Genomic DNA, 20,152 nt, shown 5'->3' on the forward strand with positions numbered 1-20,152 from the left:
ATGTGCAGAAGCGCTGAATCTTGACCCACGCATACACAGACGTGGTGCTGTGGGTTGCAAACGCTGTGGGTTGTGAACGTGCATCCTGCATGGATCACGTTCGTAACCCGAGGTTCCACTGTATTGGCATTAGATTAGAAGGATGGCTGCAGGACCTCCCAATCTTCTGGCTCTGCTCTACTGAGTCGCTGCAGTGCCAGAGCTGTGCCACTTAAGTTGCAGTCCATCGGTCACCTGCCATCAGCAGTCAAAAGCATAAGGACAGTAGAAGCAAAAGCTCAGAAACAATGGCCTTGGCAAGCTGGCTGCCATCATGATGACATTTGACAATGATGCCCAACATAACCATGATGGCCCTGTATGCCCAAAACCACACCTTCTCCTGTTGCCCTCATCACTCTAGAGCCATTTCATATTTCCCAGAATGCTTTCCCCAGAATGCTTTGAATGGGGGTGGGGGAGCAACAATTGCTTTTGTGTGTGTGTGGCAGTCCAGTGATGCTGCATATAGAGGAAGAAAACAGTGGCTGTTGAGAGAGAAGGAGTGTTGTTGCTACAGCTGCCTGTGGTATTGCCCCCACTAATGCATGGGACACGGGTGGCGCTGTGGTCTAAACCACTGAGGCTCTTGGGCCTGCCGATCAGACGTTTGGTGGTTCGAATCCCCACAACGGGGTTAGCTCTCATTGCTCTGTCCTGGCTTCTGCCAACCTAGCAGTTCAAAAGCATCGCTGTGGCGGGAAGGTAAACGGTGTTTCTGTACGCTCTGGTTTCCATCACGGTGTTCTGTTGTGCCAGAAGTGGTTTAGTCATGCTGGCCACATGACCCGGAAAGCTGTCTGTGGACAAACGCTGGCTTCCTCAGCCTGAAAGTGAGATGAGCGGCACAACCCCATAGTTGCCTTTGACTGGACTTAACTGTCCAGGGGTCCTTTTCCTTTACCTTTTCGGCCATCGCCAAACAACAATGAAGGAAAGAAATTGCCACTATTACGTCTAAGGGTACACCCATCCCACTGGAAGCAAATTCGGCTACCCCCCCCTCCTGAGTTTAGTGAAATCATTCCGTTGTTCATGTACTGATTTAACTTCTCCCTGGAGGAAAACCACCCATATTTTAATTTCTGTGATTGTTTTTCTCAGCCCTAATATGTAGTAGTCCTGATACCTAAGATGAAGGGGGCCAAAGCTTTTCACTAGTCAAATGTCTTCAGTGCATGTTATTGCCTACAGCTCTGGTATAACATCAAGGCTCGCGCGATAGACTAGTGGATAGGTAGGCAAAATAAGGCCCAGGGGGTGGATCTGGCCCAATCACCTTCTAAGTCTGGCCCGCGGACGGTCCGTGTTTTTACATGAGTAGAATGTGTCCTTTTATTTAAAATGCATCTCTGGGTTATTTGTGGTGCATAGGAATTCATTCATTAGCCCCCCCCAATATAGTCCGGCCCCCCATGAGGTCTGAGGGACAGTGGACAGGCCCCCTACTGAAAAAGTTTGCTGACCCCTAGACTAGTCAATGGGCCCCATCCCATACTTGTTAGTGTAGCTACTGAACTGAATATAAGTCACCCCAGTTTATCCACCGATAACAGCATGATTATAGGTCACACTCAGGTGGCTCCTGTAGCAAAACAGGTCTGGGCTCCAGAAAGTCATCATAAAGAATTAGAAGCTCCCATTCTCCAAAAAAGCAAAACCAAAACCAAACCAAACCACCCAGGCAGAAGAAGTATATTAGAATTGTAGTAATAGTTGCAGGGCCACTAGAGCAGATCTCAGGGTGGCTGTCAGTGCTGGGCACCTTCTTCCTTCCCACGCTACTCCTGCTGCCTCCCTGGCCAACTCTTCATCCTAATTAGCAGCAGCAGATCCCCAGGCCAGTCAAGCAGAAGGTGGTAGCCAGTAGTGGTGGCAGGTGGCCTGGGGATCTGGATCCTGGCAGCAGGTGCCCCAAGACTGGCAGGCAGAAGAGCCAGTAGAGCTGGGGGCTGCTACTGCAGCCTGTTTTGGCTGCCCCTCTCCAGTTTACCTAGGCTGCCCATCCAGTGCTGCTCATCATGCTGCAGGTCACAGCGCCATCTATTGGCAGCCATGTGAACTAATGTGTGATGACAGACAAATACAAATATATAGACAGAGATATTTGCAATGATTATGTTGGTTGTTAATGTCCTTTTCCTCAATTGCCCATGGAAATTGGATAACGTAAACTCTTTTGCAGCAGTAACAAAAATATCTCCTTGGAGTAGAATACTGCAAGTTAATGTCTGAGCACAAATATTCTTTATCAGTCTTCCTATTGTTCCATGCCAAAACCCAATTATTATCTTCCAGCAAGTATTATCTCATATAGTCATTCAGAAAATAAATTGCTTACAATTATTTCTTAGTATTTCTACAAGCTTCATCTAGTAGCCATTTTTGTTGAAGGGGCTGTTTCAACAATTACTGAAATGAGACATTGGAAACATTTTTCCAAATGAAATTGTCATTATTTTCAAACAGACTTTCTTCTGCCTTCATCAGTGTTATGGACACTGTTTTTAAATTACTGGGAAACCAGGCCTGGTTTGTACATCTAAAACTAATCCAAAACCCAGAAAAAAATTTGAATGTCGTCTTTATTTTATAGATGTGTGCACTTGAACATACAGACATGCATGCATGAACTGACATAATGGAATTTATTAACTTAGGGTAGTAGCAGCCAACTGGGTTTTCTACGCAGTGTAGACCCATTGAAATCATTGTATGCAAGTTAGTCATATCCATTAATTTCATCAGGTCTGCTATGATAAGAACCATCACTGGATACAACTCTTACTCAATCACTGGAAATTCATTTTCTTTTATGGTTAAAATGGTGCTATTTGTTCTAAAAGCTCCTTTCTGTGGAGCCCCTGCTCTCTATTTTGTCCACATTGTTCACAGTGATGGCAACATGCTTGTTTTCTCTGCCTGCACTAAATTTTATTAAAATTTGAAAGAAATTATAGAAAGGTTAATATAATATATTGAATATATTTTTTATCAAAAATAAAGAAAACTAATTTAAATAAAAAAACCAACCAGAAATAGGAAAAGGGAAAAAAAAGAAGAAAGAGGAAAAAAAGGAGAATTTCAGATTCATCATTGGTCAGCTATATATAGAAAATTATTCAAAACATCCACTCCAAGTTAACACCCAACAACTCCACTTTCTGTACATGAATATTTCCTTTGATCCTCAAACCCAGATATCATAGGTTCATTTTATTTTTCATGCAAACAGTCTATAAGGAGTTTCCAACCTTTAGTAAATACTGACAGTGATTTTTCTCTGATTAAACACATCAGCTTTACAGACTGGTGACAACCTGATTGCAATGGACATGTTTTTGACCTTATCGAGAATTCTGTAGGTCTTGTTTCCGCTTGATATTGTGTGATATATAATGTTGTGTGACTGGAACTCAACTCAGGGAATAGAACTTCCACTCCTCTGCCCCCTCGCCAAACCTGCTCCAGATGTTATCTCAACTCTCTGGAGCAGATTTTGATGATGCACAGAGGATGGAAAGAGAAGTTGTGTGGTGCTAGCAGAAGTCCATTCTTCTGGAGGGTGTCCTCAGCTAGATATCACCCAGTGACTTGGGGCAGGATTGACCTAATGAGCCCTGTCACTAGAAGCCCTGCTCAAGGACTTCCACCAGTGCAACAGACCCTCTCCCCTTCTTATTCCCTTCACCTAGAGAAGTTGGCTCTGAGCACATGGGAGAAGAGAGGAGAGTGGTCATTCCATCTGGCAAGCTTTAGCGCTTGGGCAGATGGAAAGATTGGAAAAGCACAGCAATGAATCCCACCCTCTGCTTGTCGTAAGGTTGCTTGGGGTGTTGTTGTTGTTTTTAACTGTACCACTCTTGATGTTTTAATGCATTCCGGACATGAAGCATTTTGGTAAGCTACCAGACCGCCATCTATTAATAACCATTTCCACATCATTTGCTTCAGCTGAATAGTATAATGTGTTATATTGCAACACACTATGTAGCTTTCATGTTTTTGTTTTGGGTTGATATCTAGGGAAAAAAATATTTTATAAACTCTTGTAATTCATAGTGTGTCAATGATTCATCTGTTTCTATTCTTTCTGGTTGGTGGGCATGCAGAAATGGGCCTTTTCTCTGTTGATCCTACAATTGTGGAATATGATTCTGAGTGAGACCAGGCAAGGCTGATCCCTCGGTGTGGGTCTGAAAGACTCAGCTTTTCACCATGGGCTTTAGGAGTTAGTTATGACCTGTGTTGTAGAAATGGTTTTGTGATAATGGGCCATACACCCAGTTATTGTTATTGCATGCTTTATGTTGGCTTTAAACGTTTTTTTGAAGGATACAGACTTTTAATATATAAAGCACTTGAGGGGGCGGGTGCTCCCCCCCCATAAAAAAGCAACTTAGAATTTTATTCAATATATAAGTAGGCTTTGAGTAAACCATATAACTGTGTGTCCGGTCCCCCCTTACAGGGCTCAACTGGGTTCCCTGGATTTCCGGGTTCCAACGGAGAGAAAGGCGCAAGGGTATGATATAATATTCTTCTTAACGTGTTTTATTAATATGCGGAACTCATTGCTAAGTGAATTCAAAGGACAGGCAGGATTGGGAATTTAACTGCTAATGCAATAAGAACATTGTACATTCTTGATAGTAAGCAAAAGAAATAAAGAATAAGAAGACTGTCGCTCAACAAGATTAAATAGTAATTTTCCCACAAGGAAATCTATTCACCAGCTTCCCATTATCAGAACAATGTGCAGCTCCATAGCAGCAGTGGCTCCCCATTAATTCTGTTATTCGCAAGTGTTCAGTGAAACAGTGAGATGTAGCTACAAGCTGCTGGCCCTGTTCACACAGTACATACGTCAATGGATATATGTTTTTCCTATACTTGCCCAAAAGCGGATAAATAAGATGTAATCTGAGGGTCAAAATGCATGTTGTTAAATATGTCTTTATATTTAATGAAGAGATTTTTTAAAAGAAAAATGAAAGTAATATCATCTGGAGGCTGCGGATCACATGTGGATCACATCAGACATGTAGCATCAGTTTAGCACTTTCTTCCCTTGTTGAAAGCCCCTCCTATGAAACTGGGATTTGCTTTTGGGGAAATCCCAGAGAGCTAGAGACATGAGGCTAACTTGCAGTTAGTTTCCTTATTAAGGAAAGGAAAAAAACACTGGTTAGAGCATGGTGCTGATAATGCCAAGGTTGCAGACAACTGCATATTCCTGCATTGCAGGGGGTTGGTCCTCAGCGTCCCCTCCAACTCTACAGTTCTATGATTCAATGAAAGGCAAAGCCCCCTGTGGTGATCACACAGGGCCCCCGGACGTTTGACGGTCTATTGACCCTGTGCCACCACTGTGATTGCTTTCTTCGCTGCCACCAACCCGTTTCTCCTCACGGGTAATCACGGAGTCCAGACAGTTGTTAACATTAACAGATAATCAAGTTGATTTATAGGCATGAACAAGCTTATGGTTTCAGTTAATTTTTCTTATCAGTTTCTTAATCCTAGTTCCGTAACTGTTCTATGCGTTCCTAACAACTTCAAACTGATTATTCCAACTATCTATCTGACTCCACCTAACAATTCCTCTCACTCCCTCACCTCACAACTCGACCAACCCACAGACTTAACCTCCCTCTTCCTTCTTCAACTCCCAACTCCCAACTAACTTTCACACAACACCGACTCTCACTCTAACTCCTCCTATCAGTTTCCACTGGCCAATCACATCACACTCATTTTTAACCCTTTCCTTGTGACCCACCTAGGAGGCAAACGCCACACCCCCTAATAAAGAAGTTCCACAAACTGGCTTGCAGCCCCTCCTTTGCTCTCTAGTTTTCTGAGCCAGGGCTCCCCCCCCCCTGTAATCCTCTGCTAGTGGGAGCCCCAGGAGCCTCTCTGTGTGCCTGTCTGGCTCATTGCTTGGCAATATGTATCAATCCTTCGCATTCTAGGAGCAAGTGGGGCCAGAGAACCGTCGGCAGAGAAACTGTCATGACGGAGATGCGGGAGAGATGTAGAGTCTGGTTCTCCTCTGTTGTCTCTGTCGGAGCCTGCATCCAAACTGGAAACCTCTTCACCCTGCCCTGTGCTGGGCCATTTGCCTGCTTCTGCCTCTTTGTGATCCTTCAAGCTTCCTCCGTTTAGTAGCTTCCAGCTTGTCCCCTCCTCTGAGGTGTGGCTGGTATCCCACCACCAGGATCCAGAATCTAAGTCATCATCTTCTGTGTTTCCCTGGGGGGCTCTTGGATTCCACCATTCTTCCTCATCCAGCCAATCCCTGACACCAGCTCATCCTATTTTATTTTATTTTAAAAAAAGAAAAAATGCAGTTAATGCAAAGATGCATTTATTTCCACAAACCGGTTTGGCCCTGACTCAGTTGAAAAAGCGTTATGTCTGAAGTGACAGGGATGCAAAATGAAGGTGTCATTATACCTGTGACGATTGCCTCCACTCAATCAAGTCCCCACAAGATGCTGCAGTCATCTAATGATGAATAGAAATCTGGGAAGCAGCTCTTTGTCTGATGGAAAAGTATAAGTAAAGGAGGAAAGAAATAAAGCTTTGACAATTTCACCAGAGGCACTTGAACTTCAGATCATATGCACCGGGTGGGATGCCATCACCTTTTCCCTGAAGCATCTGGGGCTGGTAAGAAAGTATACAGTGTGCAAGGAAGGGAGAAAACAAGAGAGAGTTCTTCCTATATTCTGTGAATTATCCAGCTAGACTGCAATCTATCCTCAGGGGGATTTCTCTGGCATCTTCTATGCATTCTAATTCCCCAGGACTCTTTTCATATACAGAACCAAACCACCCCAAAACCATTTGTGGTCGAAGCGGCAAATCAACAGCAAGGATGCTGAAGAATACCTATTTAAATGGATGTAGAAAGTCAAGACATAGCTGCTTTGTTTATTTGAAGCTGGTGGGTGGAATTTATAATGCAGAGTCTGCAAGCTCTAGAAGGTCACTGCATCACTATCTATAAAGCTCAACTGGACGTGGCTGATCACTTGTGGTTGAAATGTGATGAAGTTATCAAAGGGGAAAGGATGGCTTGGAAATTGTGCTTGATGGCAGCTTAGTGTGCCATTAAGTAAAACTGAAGTAATGTATATCATTACTCTGCCGACCACTACATTTTATGAAGCAGAAAAACAGGCGTGCAGATTCACCAGTTTAAATCTGAAACTGATGAGAGACAATTGTATTTACAGCTTTCTCACAAGCTTCCTTACTATACTCCCCCCCCCCCTTCCAACTGATTACTGCAGTGAATAGATTTACAGCTAGGAAATGCATACAGCAGCTTCCAAGATGTGGTTTTCTGGGCCTAAGGAAAGAAAGAGTTAAACTCCTTCACCTCACCCTGCTGCCCCTCCTGTTGCCCCAAGAGTGCTCAGGCGGCGGAGGCAGGGGGTGGGTTGCAGGGGAGAAGGGAAAGGGTTAAGCACTCGCTGCAATATACCCAATCTCTCCTGTGAATGCTCCCTGCTCCCATGTGAGCATGGCAAGACAAACCTGGGTTGCGGCGTGTTTCCCTTATGACTTGTAATTCTGCCCTTTAAGAAGAGAGATAAATATTTGAAGAAGCTGTTTATGAAAACTTAAAATGCAAGGCAAGTCATCAGATGTCCTGTGTAGCTTTTGATCCTGTAGTAGAGTTCTGCTGTGCCCTTTTGAAGTAGCAAAACCACCTTCTCGACCAAAAAACGAAAACACCCCTCCATCGAACGATAAGATTAATTTGTGTGAACTTTCTTTGGCAGGGCTTGCACGGAAAACCTGGCCCAAGGGGACAGCGAGGACCAACCGTACGTACTGTGCATTTTCCCTACACCTCCCCTTTAATGTTATCTCATGCATTTCCATATTAATTGCTATCCTGGCCATATTCAGAAGGTTGCCTTTATATCCTTTGCCGCTGTAGCACACGATAATAAAAAATAACGAATTGCATATCTTTTGTGACTCAATAGGGACCACGTGGGTCAAGAGGCCCGAGAGGCCCAACTGGGAAACCTGGCCCCAAGGTAACTTGACCGAATCGAGGAAGCAATTTCACGTCTAGCTCTTCCTCTTAATGAAAGCGTGCATTTCATCTCTGAACGATTTGCTCTTTTCCAGGGCACGGCTGGCAGCGATGGACCCCCTGGCCCACCAGGTGAAAGGGTAGGCAAGGAACAATTTAGATTTCATTTCCATCTCTCTTTCTCTAGTCAGCACCTTCCCTGGTTGGAATCGCAGGGAAGGCGTATATCCTTCCTGCGAGGCAGGAAAGTGTTTTGTATGAGAACCGATACTCAAATGGATGAAAGTTGGGTCTTCGCTACTTCTGAGTGAAGTATTTATGTATTCCCCACCACCACCCTTTATTCGATTCACACCCTCTTCCATTTGTGACTATACTAAACTCTATTTTGCCACCAACCCTTTAATTTTCTTAATTATTTCTGTTTGTAACTTACCACTTGGGACAAATTAAAGCACGTAAAAATGAAGGTTGTCATAGATGCTAAGAGTACAGTTTATCTGTGCATGTCTGCTGAGACATAAGTCCCACTGAGGTCAGCGGGACTTGCTCTCTGATAAGTGTGCTTAGGATTGCAGGGAAATGTGCATTTAATCAAGAAATTCATTTGTCTATTGAGGCTGCAATCTTGTGTGCACTTACCTGAGAGTAAACACCATCAAAACCAGTGTGATTAACTCCTGCATAATTATGCATTGGGTTGCACCGTTCAGCTGTATAAATTTGCATATGGTCCAAAACATTGCTAACGCTTTGGACTGCAGTTAAGTCCCATTGAAGTCAATTTGGAAAGTTAGCCATGAGTAGATGAAGACAGTTTGGAACCTGCTCTTTGTTTCTGAATAGTAAATACCTGGGAGGCTTCAGCAAACAGAGCGTGGTCTGACATGATGAGGGTCTGAAGTTGAAGCCAGATACAACCTTATTGGAAATTAGTGACTGCCATGCGCCTAAAAAATAAATAAATCAGATCAAGTGTCTCCTTGTTGGAATCCCAGTGCTATTGTTAAGTTGTAGATATTTGTGGAATTCAAAGTAACCTCCTTACTCTGGGGATTGCACTTGCTACAAGCATGATATTCCATCATAGGACTGGTCTTAGCTGTTCTTCTCTATTGCTGAGAACACATCCTTGTGGTACATTTAGATAATTTTAGACTTTGTACTTAGTGGTCTTGTGGAAAGGGACATCTTTCGATGGTAATGTGGTAACTTACTTCAAAATGTGGTAAGCCAGCCCTTCTGCAATTTGGGGTCCCTCCCATTCATTCGGCTAAGTGAGGCCAAGGACTTCTGGTGCAAAGTTCAGCCTGGGCTTCCTATTCTCTTCAGCTCCACATATCCTCATCTCTTTCCACAGGGAGATTCCTCTCCATTGAAGTGAATAAGCAAGGTCTAGTGGGGAAGGCAAATTCAATGGGTATTAGTGGCCTGCATTGGCAAGGAGGCTTGTTGCCATGTTCTCCTGTACCCAATGAGGATTCCACATACTTGTCGCGATTTCGAGAGCCATTAACAAAGAACAGCTTTTAGCTATCACAGTGCCTGCTTGCGGGACATTTGGAAAATCCTATCCGTCAGCTCTATGCTGTTGGTTATGTGCATCAAAGAATGCTAGCATATTCTATTGTCCTCATATCAGTTAATACCTTTTAAGTACCGGTAATCTTTTACCCCACTTACTGTGGGGGTTCCTTTTAAGAGGAATTTGCAGAGTTGTTATTGCTTATTATTATTATTGTTTTTGTGTGTGAGTGTATGAGTGTGTGTAGAGCATTTGCTAAGAGATGTTAAATGCAGCAGGTTCTGTATTTTCCCAAGTAAAACTAATTAGATTTTTGAAATGTTTTTGGCTTTTTGAACCGAAGCTAATAAAAAGTGCTTTTGCCAGCAGAACTGTTATCACCAAATAGGGCTTTACAAACTAGCCATCTAGGATCTTGTATACCAACTGACCAGATGTAATTTCTTTTTTAAAAAACACACTGGCCAAATACATTTTTGTTGGCTCAAAAGTACCTGCTGTTGAATGGGCTGCTTATTATTAAACTGCAAGTCATCCACACTGCAGTAAACACACATTGCCATGTAGTAAATGGTACCTTGGAAGATTTATTATACAGTGGACTGTGATTTCCAATTGCAATACACAAGGAACTAGGCCTCATTTACAAGTTCCAGCAGCAGGCATTGATGTAGCAGGCAGGCATTGCTTATCACATAACCCGTATCCCATGGACCTCCCTATAAGCAACTCTGGGGGAAGTTCTGTGCTACTGGGAGATGTTCCACACCATATAAATGGGAAACAATCCATATGATCCCAATAAAGCCTACCACACAAAAGCAGTTTTTGGCAATAACCAGCCAACTGGCAATGGGCAGATTTCCCTAATCTGATCCAGAATTATCTGATCCACTGAATGTTCTGAAATTAACCCAGGTTTTTGGATCTGCACCTGAGATCTCTAGGCCCCGGTATACACCCAATGACATACCCTCCAACATTTCCCCCATAAAAATAGGGACGTCCTATTCAATAATAATAACAACCCAGCCCTAATAATACCCTAGGGGACGCGGGTGGCGCTGTGGGTAAAAGCCTCAGTGCCTAGGGCTTGCCGATTGAAAGATTGGCGGTTCGAATCCCCGCGGCGGGGTGCACTCCCGTTGTTCGGTCCCAGCGCCTGCCAACCTAGCAGTTCGAAAGCACCCCCGGGTGCAAGTAGATAAATAGGGACTGCTTACTGGCGGGAAGGTAAACGGCGTTTCCGTGTGCGGCTCTGGCTCGCCAGAGCAGCGATGTCACGCTGGCCACGTAACCCGGAAGTGTGTCCCGACAGCGCTGGCCCCCGGCCTCTTGAGTGAGATGGGCGCACAACCCTAGAGTCTGTCAAGACTGGCCCGTACGGGCAGGGGTACCTTTACCTTTACCTTAATACCCCAGCCATCTGATTAGGTTACCCCAGCCACTCTAGGCGGCTTCCAAAATATATAAAACATGATAAAACATTAAACATTAAAAAACTTCCCTAAACCTGGCTGCCTTCAGATGTCTTCTAAAGGTTACCGGTACTTATCTCCTTGGCTTGGGGGTCACATAACTCCCTACCCTCCAACATTTCTCCAATGAAAATAGGGACATCCTAAGAAAAGGAGAGACATTCTGGGATCAAATCAGAAACTGTGACGGCTTCTGTAAATCTGGGAGTTTCCCTGGAAATTAGGGACACTTGGAGGGTCTGAGATTGCCCCCTGTAGACTTAGAATGAACATATCCAGTCTGCCAACTGCAATTCTATGTGAACATTTTCTCATTTCACATGCACTTGCCAAACCATATTGCCTATAGATGAACCACAGTAAACACATGGCAGACAGTGCCACTGTCGAGACTGGATCCAGCTCACTCGCTGCCATTTGAATTAACAGACTCGCGCACTGAAAGATCGTCTGTTGAAAGTAACAGCTTCCCTCACACTAATTGCATCACCCTGTTGTGCCTCATGTTGCGATAATCCAGGCTCCAGCTGGCAATAGACTGAGCATCAACAGAAAAACTGACAATGAACCAATCAAGAGAGATTTTTTTCTCTCCCCTCCGTTCTGTATTCAATTTGCTTCTTCCTACTCGAGTGCTATCAAAACACTGTATAAGCTTTTCCATAAACATCTCCCTCAGCCCTATAATAAAATCTGTGTGGTTTTGCATTAATATTCAAAGGTAAACATCAAAGCCCTGCTGTAAAAGATCATTTCACAAAAGTGAATGCTAACACTTTGGTTTAGGAAGCCTTTTATTTACATAGAGAAATGCATTAGAGAAACCCATGGAAAATCTGTTATCTGGTTAATAGGCCACTCTTCAGTTTTCAACACAGCTCATCTTTCGCCAAGCCTGTGTTCTCTGGGATTTTTGGACTACAACTCCCAAACTCCTAGTGAGCACCAGCTTGGCAAAGACTGGCGTAACACCTAAGTTTTATGGTCCCATTGATAATCCTTTGTGGTCCCTATGGGCAATGGATGTCCTGCAAGGAGGCTAAGCGAGAAGATTGACACAAGTATGAATGTGGGAATTGTGTGTGTGTGTGTGTGCGCGCGCACGCGCGCGTGTGCAAGCACATGTATCATGTAGGTATGCTTGTTGAGGAACTGTACTTTATTCATCTGTAGGCACGTTTTTTCAGATTTTTCAAGTGAATTTTATAAAGCAGCTTGTCTCAAATTATTGTTGCTAATATCTCTTTATTTATCAAAATTAAAACATTGACCTAAATAAAAACACAAACCGAAAAGAAAAGAAAAGAAAAAGAGAATAGAAAAGGATAGAGATGTAGAGAAGGGATAAAGGAGAAAAGGAAAGAGAAAGGAAAAGAGAGGGAATATTGAAAGAAGACGAAAGGGAGGAAGGAAGAAATTGTAGAGTTGGAAGGAACCCCAAGAGTTGTCTAATCCAAACCCCTGCAATCCAGGAATCTCAGCTAAAGCATGCATGACAGTTGGCCATCCAACCTCTGCTTATAAACCCCTTACATAACCATTTCCACAGCATTCCCCTGATCCACCAAGTTTGAGGAAGGAAGGAAGTCTAATAAAAATATTGTTCAAACTTGACTAGCAGAACTCTTCAAAACAAAACAGGAACATCAAATGATACGTCCAAAATGTCTATACAAGATCTTGCGCTGTCTAGCAGAGGCTCAGCATCTTACAAAATGTGACATAATTCCCACAGACCTAGAAGCAGAGGTCTATCTCTTCTTACAGCATCTATTTTTAGCCTGGAGCTGTTTTCTCTCTCTCTGTCAGGGAGGGTCTTTTACATGTCCTTACTTCACAGAGCCCTGAGACAAAAGGCATGAAGGCAACTCCCTTTAAAATAGAGATTTGCAACCCAATACCTTCACCACATGATCTAAGGTTACAACACTCAAAGGTTAGCTACTAGAGAACAACAATCAGTTAATTATCAACTCAGCAAGAGCTCAGAGTGCTCTCCTTAATATAGCTCTGTGGAAAAACCCCATGTTAAACCTTTTCACCAATACACATTTAGGCATTCACATTATACTTAACATAACTTAACGAGGGTTACAAATACAAAGTAGACAAAATATCCACGTAACATTGACCTTTCCTTTCCAATGCAGAGCAAGTATACAGTTCTTTACACTTACCATGCCTCATGTTTATATTTTTTTTTCCTTTTTCTTCTTTTTAAATTATTCAGTGTATAACAACCAGTACAAACAAGGAAAAAGATACCAAAACAAAATCACAACTTACCCCTCTCATGTTGTTTCATGTTTGTATTCACAAGTATATAAACACTGGGTTTGATAGAGCCGAGGAACTAAATAAGGCACTCTGGTGTATAAGGAAAAGGGGAAGGCAGAGTTAACAAGATGCAGTAAAAAAAATCATTGATATGAAAATAGTCCTTAGTCACTACATATTGCTAGAAGAGACTGTTCACACACAAAAGCAGAAAAACCCATCCAATTTTTAAAGGGCACTTTTATCAGTAGTTGAATGGTTTCTCTCTCTTGTTGAACCATTCAGGAATGGTAAAGGACAGGTAGAAAATAAAGTTAAAATGGCATAAAATATAATACAATGCGAAACTGGTATTTCAAAGCATAGTTTTCCTCTTGTTTTTTTAGAGGCAGTGTAGTGTAATAGTTAAGGTGCCAGGCTAGGACTGAGAAGACACAGGTTCAAATTTCCATGAAACTCACTAGGCAACCTTAGCTCTCAGCCTTGCCTACTTTGCAGGACTGTTGGGATGAATAACATTGGAAAGGAGAGGGAGCTATGTATACTGCCTTGAATTTCCTAGGTACAAAGATAGAGTATAAATGGAATGAATGAATGAATGTAACCCATCCATCCCAAGGACCGGAAATCAGTAAACACTTGTGAATTAAGACCAATTATATTTAAGAAGTGTCATACTTTGATGATCAAAAACATAAAAGGGAAATACATAAACAACAACAAACCATGATTGCATGTGATATTATGTGCCTTACTTCGAAATGTGGGAAAGGGCACTCTTTCATATAATCTGAGTGCGCGCTCTCTCTCTCTCTCTCTCTCTCTCTATATATATATATATATATGCGTTTCCTCTTTTCAGATGATTCTAACTTCAGGCAAATGTGGTTTTTGTTTGTTGGTTTGTTTTTCCTTCATAAGCAGTTTTCTGAACCTTAATTTGTTTTGAGCTGTAATGCTGTCAGCTGAGTGTAGGAATTGTAGATCTCGCCATAAAAGCTCTGCCTAGCCGCCACCTGGCTGAGCATGAACCAAATATAGATGCTAGCTGCACTTTCACAAGGATCCAGGTCTGCTTCCTGTCTTTTTTGTTGTTTCATCCTTGAATAATAATAATAATAATAATAATAATAATAATAATAATAATTTATTTGTACCCCGTCGTCCCCAGCCAGAGCCGGGCTCAGGGCGACTAATATCATGAAACCAAGGCAGTATACAAAGAACATCAGGACATAAAAACAGGCAATCAATTAGTTACCATATTTTTTGCACCATAACACTCACTTTTTTCCTCCTAGAAAGTAAGGCGAAATGTCTGTGCGTGTTATGGAGTGAATGCCTGCGGGTGGCGGGGGGGGGGGGATCTGCTGCAGTCGTGAGCAGAAGATCCATGGTTCCCCTTCCTTCCCTCCTCCGTGGTTACAAAGCATGGATCCACATGGATCCTCAGGATTTTTGCATTGGGCTACTCCAAACTCACTGTCAGATCACATGTCTGTGGCCACAGCATGAACCACAAAAATCATGTATCCACTATTTCGTTTAGGGTATTTTTTTTCTTGTTTTCCTCCTCTTAAAACTACGTGCGTATTATGGTCTGGTGCGTGTTATAGAGCGAAAAATACAGTAAAATACATCTTAAAATTAGTTCAAAGCAAATTAAAATCTGGACAGATGGCAGTCCACTGGTAAAATTGAGAGTGGTTAACATTCTCCAGGACCAACTGTTACCACTGGTCTTATAAAGGACCTGTGAACGGGCTAGGAAGCCTCTTCAATGCTTGTTCTTATACAGAAAGAAAAGAATCAGACTGAACCCCTACCAAAGGCCTAGCAGAGCAGCTCCGTCTTGCAGGCCCTGCGGAAAGATGTCAAATCCCGCAGGTCCCTGGTCTCTTGTGAGAGAGCTTTCCACCAGGTTGGGGCCATGGCTGAAAAGGCCCTGGCTCTGGTCGAGGCAAGTCTAATTTCCCTGGGGCCTGGGATCTTCAGGGTGTTATTATTTGCAGACCTTAAGGTCCTCCGTGGGTCATACCAGGAGAGGCAGTCCTGTAGGTACGAGGGTCCTAGGCCATATGCATGCAGAATCCTTTTCATGTACATTCCTCATAAGAGTTTCTCCAGCTGCTGCAAGAGACAGCTGAAATTTGGCTCTCACCATGAATTTCATTCAATGCCAGGCTGCAACAAGCGAATTCAAAGAACTCTGAGATATTCTGTCCTCTTCACCAGAGCAGCAGAGAAACACTTCACAAGGAATTGCAGTCACAGGGCTGACTTTCCCATGAACCTTAACTTAAAAAAATAAATAGCAGGAAGGCATATAATTTTGACATCTTTTGCCTCAGGTGCAGAAATGTCTAAAATAACCTGTGCTTCTGTATGTGGGTTGCATACACATTCCTGGCTTAAAATGAAGCTAGTTTGTTGGTTTTTCTCGATTCAGGTGGAAGCTGGTTTTCGGGAAAATGCCTCAAAACACAGTATTTCATAAGGAACAACAACATAGATATGGATTATGGCTAACTTTGTATATATACTGCTTCCCAAACCAGTGGTGGGAATACCCTGGATACAGAATACATTACTTGGGAGGAAGGCTGAACACACACACCATATAATAATAATTTTGTTATTTGTACCCCGCCCATCTGACTGGATTGCCCCACCCACTCTGGACGCCTTCCAACATATAGAAAAACATAATAAAATACCTATTTAAAGGACATGGTTTTGCCAAAAGAATCCTGGGAACTGTAGTTCAGTTGCACACAGAGGTACAATTACCAGCACCCTTAACACACTACAGCTCCCGGGATTTTGTACAGTATGTGTGTGCTTTGAATGTATGGTGTACACTGCCTAAGTCTCATGGCATTCAGTAGGGCTCACTTCTCAGCAGACATACATAGGATTGTGCTCTAATGCTGATCCTAGGTAATATTTATTTTTGTAACCAAATTAATAACTGGAATTGTTTACAGAAATTTGGCCACTGGCATTGTGCTGAAACGACACATCCTATGCTAAACAGAGCGAGACAAGCCTTGCACTGTCTCATCTGTATACAAGTAATTTTGCCCAGATGTTTAGGTGTGTGTTTGAATATATTTGCGGAGACAAAAACGTTTTTCACTGCGGCCCCCACCTTGTCAACAGCCACGGGCAGGCATTAGTTTAACATTTCCCACAGGTTGGTTGCATCACAAATTTCTCTCCAAAATATTTGTGCTCTTTCCATACCACCGCTGCTGCTGCCGCTAACGTTTTTTCTGTTTTGCTTTTGCTTTTCTGATCGATTTTAGGGCCCACAAGGACCCCAGGGGCCTGTTGGATTTCCTGGACCAAAGGGACCTCCTGTAAGTATTTTCTCAAAATAAATGCAATGCTTATTCAGCAAATGGGATGCAGAAATAAAGACTGGTTGTTAAGCACAATCAGAAGGGTTTGTGAAGAACAATGGCCAGAAGATTCCTTATTCCAATTCCAGTCTCTGGGTTGCCAGCTTTTCACATATCCTCTCTTCTAGATGGATATGTAACGATCCCTGGGCATCCTTGCACAGAATGGCAGAACAATCTAAACCCCCTTTGTGCAAGGCTGGGCAGTTGGATTGAGTAGAGACATCCCTCCACCTAGCCTTGTTGGCTTCTCTATCTGCTGCCAGACCTGATGCAGAGCTCCCTCTTCCATCTGCCAAAGAGGCTTTTGGGGGCAGGGATCCCAAGATGTCCCGGCTGCTATCATACGACAGCATTGGCCCAATTTGAACCTGATCACTGTGCCAGCTCCCAGCTGCCCCTCATCCACTTTCCACCCCACCAGGGCTGCAGACATGGCAGTAGCTCCACCACTCCATAAAGCCCCACCAGGCTGTGGAGAGACTTAGGAATGCTCCCTATGTCCCACTGAATTTAAAGGTTCTTTCCTCTCCAAAGTTTGCAGCTTGTGTTATTTGTGCACAGTTGCTCCTCAAGAAAGAGCAGCTCAGAGCAGCTCAGTAGTGCTTTTCCTGGTACAGTGGTACCTCGGGTTACAGACGCTTCAGGTTACAGCTCCGCTAACCCAGAAATAGTACCTCGGGTTAAGAACTTTGTTTCAGGACAAGAACAGAAATCATGCGGCGACGGCACGGTGGCAGCGGGAGGCCCCATTAGCTAAAGTGGTACTTCAGGTTAAGAACAGTTTCAGGTTAAGAATGGACCTCCAGCACAAATTAAGTTCTTAACCCGAGGTACCACTGTATATGAAGTAGGTAAAACCGTTTAGCAAGTACTGTAGCTCCCACCAACCTGCGGCTACAATGAAACAAACATTAAAGGCAAAAGTGTTTGCCGGGAAATCTGATAACAATGATAGGACATGTCTGGGAACAAACAACTGAAGCTGTATAAATAAATAAAAAATCAGAAGCGTATATAAGGTGAGTTTCTGTTCTGTGTGGCTACAGTGTACAGTGGTACCCCGCAAGACGAATGCCTCGCAAGACGGAAAACCCGCAAGACGAAAGGGTTTTCTGTTTTGGAGGCGCTTCGCAAGACGAATTTCCCTATGGGCTTGCATCGCAAGACGAAAGCCCATAGGGAAATGCTGGCGGTCGGGAGCAAAGACTTTCGCCCACAGCCGGCCTTCAGAAGAGGACCTCTTCTGAAGGCCGGCGGGGGGCAAAAGTCTTTGCTCCCCCCCCGCCTGCCTTCCCCCCGCCTGCCCCGGGCGATCTTAAAATGCTGGCGGGCGGGAGCGAAGCGTTCGCTGCCGACCCCCAGCATTTTAAAATCTCCAAGGGACAGCAGAGAAGTCTCTGTCCCGAGGAGATTTTAAAATGCTGGGGGTCGGGAGGGAAGCGCTGCCGACCCCCAGCATTTTAAAATCTCCCCGTGTCCCGGGAAGGTTTTAAAATGCTGGGGGTCGGGAGCGAAGCGCTGCCGACCCCCAGCATTTTTAAATCTCCCCGGGACACGGGGAGATTTTAAAATGCTGGGGTCGGCAGCGCTTCGCTCCCGACCCCCAGCATTTTAAAACGCTGTTCCGAAGGGGGGGGGCGGGATCACCTGCCCCAGCCGCCCCACTTCGGAACGCTGTTCCGAAGCGGGGAGGGGGGGCGGGAAGACCTGCCCCAGCCGCCCCACTTCGGAACGCTGTTCCGAAGCGGGGAGGGGGGGGCGGGATCACCTGCCCCAGCCGCCCCACTTCGGAACGCTGTTCCGAAGCGGGGAGGGGGGGCGGGATCACCTGCCCCAGCCGCCCCACTTCGGAACGCTGTTCCGAAGCGGGGAGGGGGGGCGGGATCACCTGCCCCAGCCGCCCCACTTCGGAACGGTGTTCCGAAGCGGGGAGGGGGGGCGGGAAGACCTGCCCCAGCCGCCCCACTTCGGAACGGTGTTCCGAAGCGGGGAGGGGGGGCGGGAAGACCTGCCCCAGCCGCCCCACTTCGGAACGCTGTTCCGAAGCGGGGAGGGGGGGCGGGGACACCTTCTGAAGGCGGGCAGGGGGCGAAAGTCTTTGTCCCCCCTGCCTGCCTTCCCAGGGGCTTTTAAATCGCCCCGGACAGCGGAGAAGTCCTCCGCTGTCGGGGCGATTTTAAAATGCCGCCCGCCAGCATTTTAAGATGCCCGGACAGCCGAGAAGTCCTCCGCTGTCCCAGGGTTTTTTAAAATGCTGGGGGTGGGAAGAAAAGCCCTTGTCCCCCCCCCCCCAGCCTTCAGAAGAGGTCCGGGGACAGACTGTCCCCGGACCTGGTCTGAAGGCGGTTTCCCTAGGAACGCATTAATTGATTTTCAATGCATTCCTATGGGAAACCGTGCATCGCAAGACGAAAAAACCGCAAGACGAAGAGACTTGCGGAACGAATTAATTTCGTCTTGCGAGGCACCACTGTATTAAAAAGTGTGCTATATGACTCCTGCTTTTCCTGCAACCTTAGCTGAAATGCGTTTTTCCTCATTCTGTGTAACATAACCCTGACAATGCAATTTGTAGCCTTCGTTGTGCACACCTGGTTTGCTGCTGAAAATTTTGTGCAAGCTCTCAACGAGGCAGTTTGCAGGGTAAAGACGTTCATTGAAAACTTGTCATCATCCCAACCAGGTGGCAGCTGCTTTGGTATCTGCAGAATGTTTTTCTCTGTAGGGATGACCAGATGCCACTAGAGGTCTCTCTCCATCTTGCGTCGATCCCAGTCCCAAAAGGAGAGAAAAATGCTGAAGTTAATGGGAAAGTTATATCCGCTATTGGCAGACTATTACCAAAACAAGTGTACGACATGCACTAACTGGGTTATTGTCTTTAAAATGTTGCATTCATAAATGGAACTGAAGTATCCACGAGCCTGGAATAATGTAGAGGCTTTCAAAGGTTTTAGGGTCCCATTTACCTTAGTGGAATTGATCAGCTCCAATGGAATCAATGGCTGCACTGCTTGTTTCTGCCTAATGCAACCCTTCGGCCTTTCTTTGAGCTTCGCTTGTAGACCAGGTTTGTCCTGGTGTGCAGAATGTACTCAACCTGAAGTCATATTGATCCAGCATCCCTTGCTCTTATTATCCTTGCTTGACAGAATGTCACATGGAGACGTAACTTCCCAGCTTCACTTTTATTACCTCCCACTCTAGGGATCTATGTGTCCATCACTACATCACAGGGCAAAAATCTGCGCTTGCCCTATGGAACCAAAGTGGGTGGGTGGCGGGAGCAATTAGGGGGTAGGAGTGGAGAAGGGGCTGTCAGGAAAATGTTTAAGCAGAAATGCTTTCCAAAGCTCCTAAAACAGAT

The 20,152-nt window shown here is 44.6% G+C and overlaps 1 protein-coding gene across 4 annotated transcripts in view; it reads left to right on the forward strand.

Annotated features, from left to right (window-relative positions):
- The window catches only part of COL11A1 (collagen type XI alpha 1 chain), a 257,133-nt gene that overhangs the window by 151,993 nt on the left and 84,988 nt on the right, over positions 1-20,152 (forward strand). For all 4 annotated transcript variants that reach the window (XM_077928425.1, XM_077928428.1, XM_077928426.1 and 1 more), the window contains 5 exons: positions 4,511-4,564; positions 7,836-7,880; positions 8,046-8,099; positions 8,194-8,238; positions 16,687-16,740. In XM_077928425.1, the coding sequence (XP_077784551.1) occupies positions 4,511-4,564; positions 7,836-7,880; positions 8,046-8,099; positions 8,194-8,238; positions 16,687-16,740 (252 nt within the window). The remainder of the gene's footprint in view (positions 1-4,510; positions 4,565-7,835; positions 7,881-8,045; positions 8,100-8,193; positions 8,239-16,686; positions 16,741-20,152) is intronic.

This window comes from Podarcis muralis, chromosome 5 (assembly GCF_964188315.1).
Source record: "Podarcis muralis chromosome 5, rPodMur119.hap1.1, whole genome shotgun sequence".
NCBI lineage: Eukaryota > Metazoa > Chordata > Lepidosauria > Squamata > Lacertidae > Podarcis > Podarcis muralis.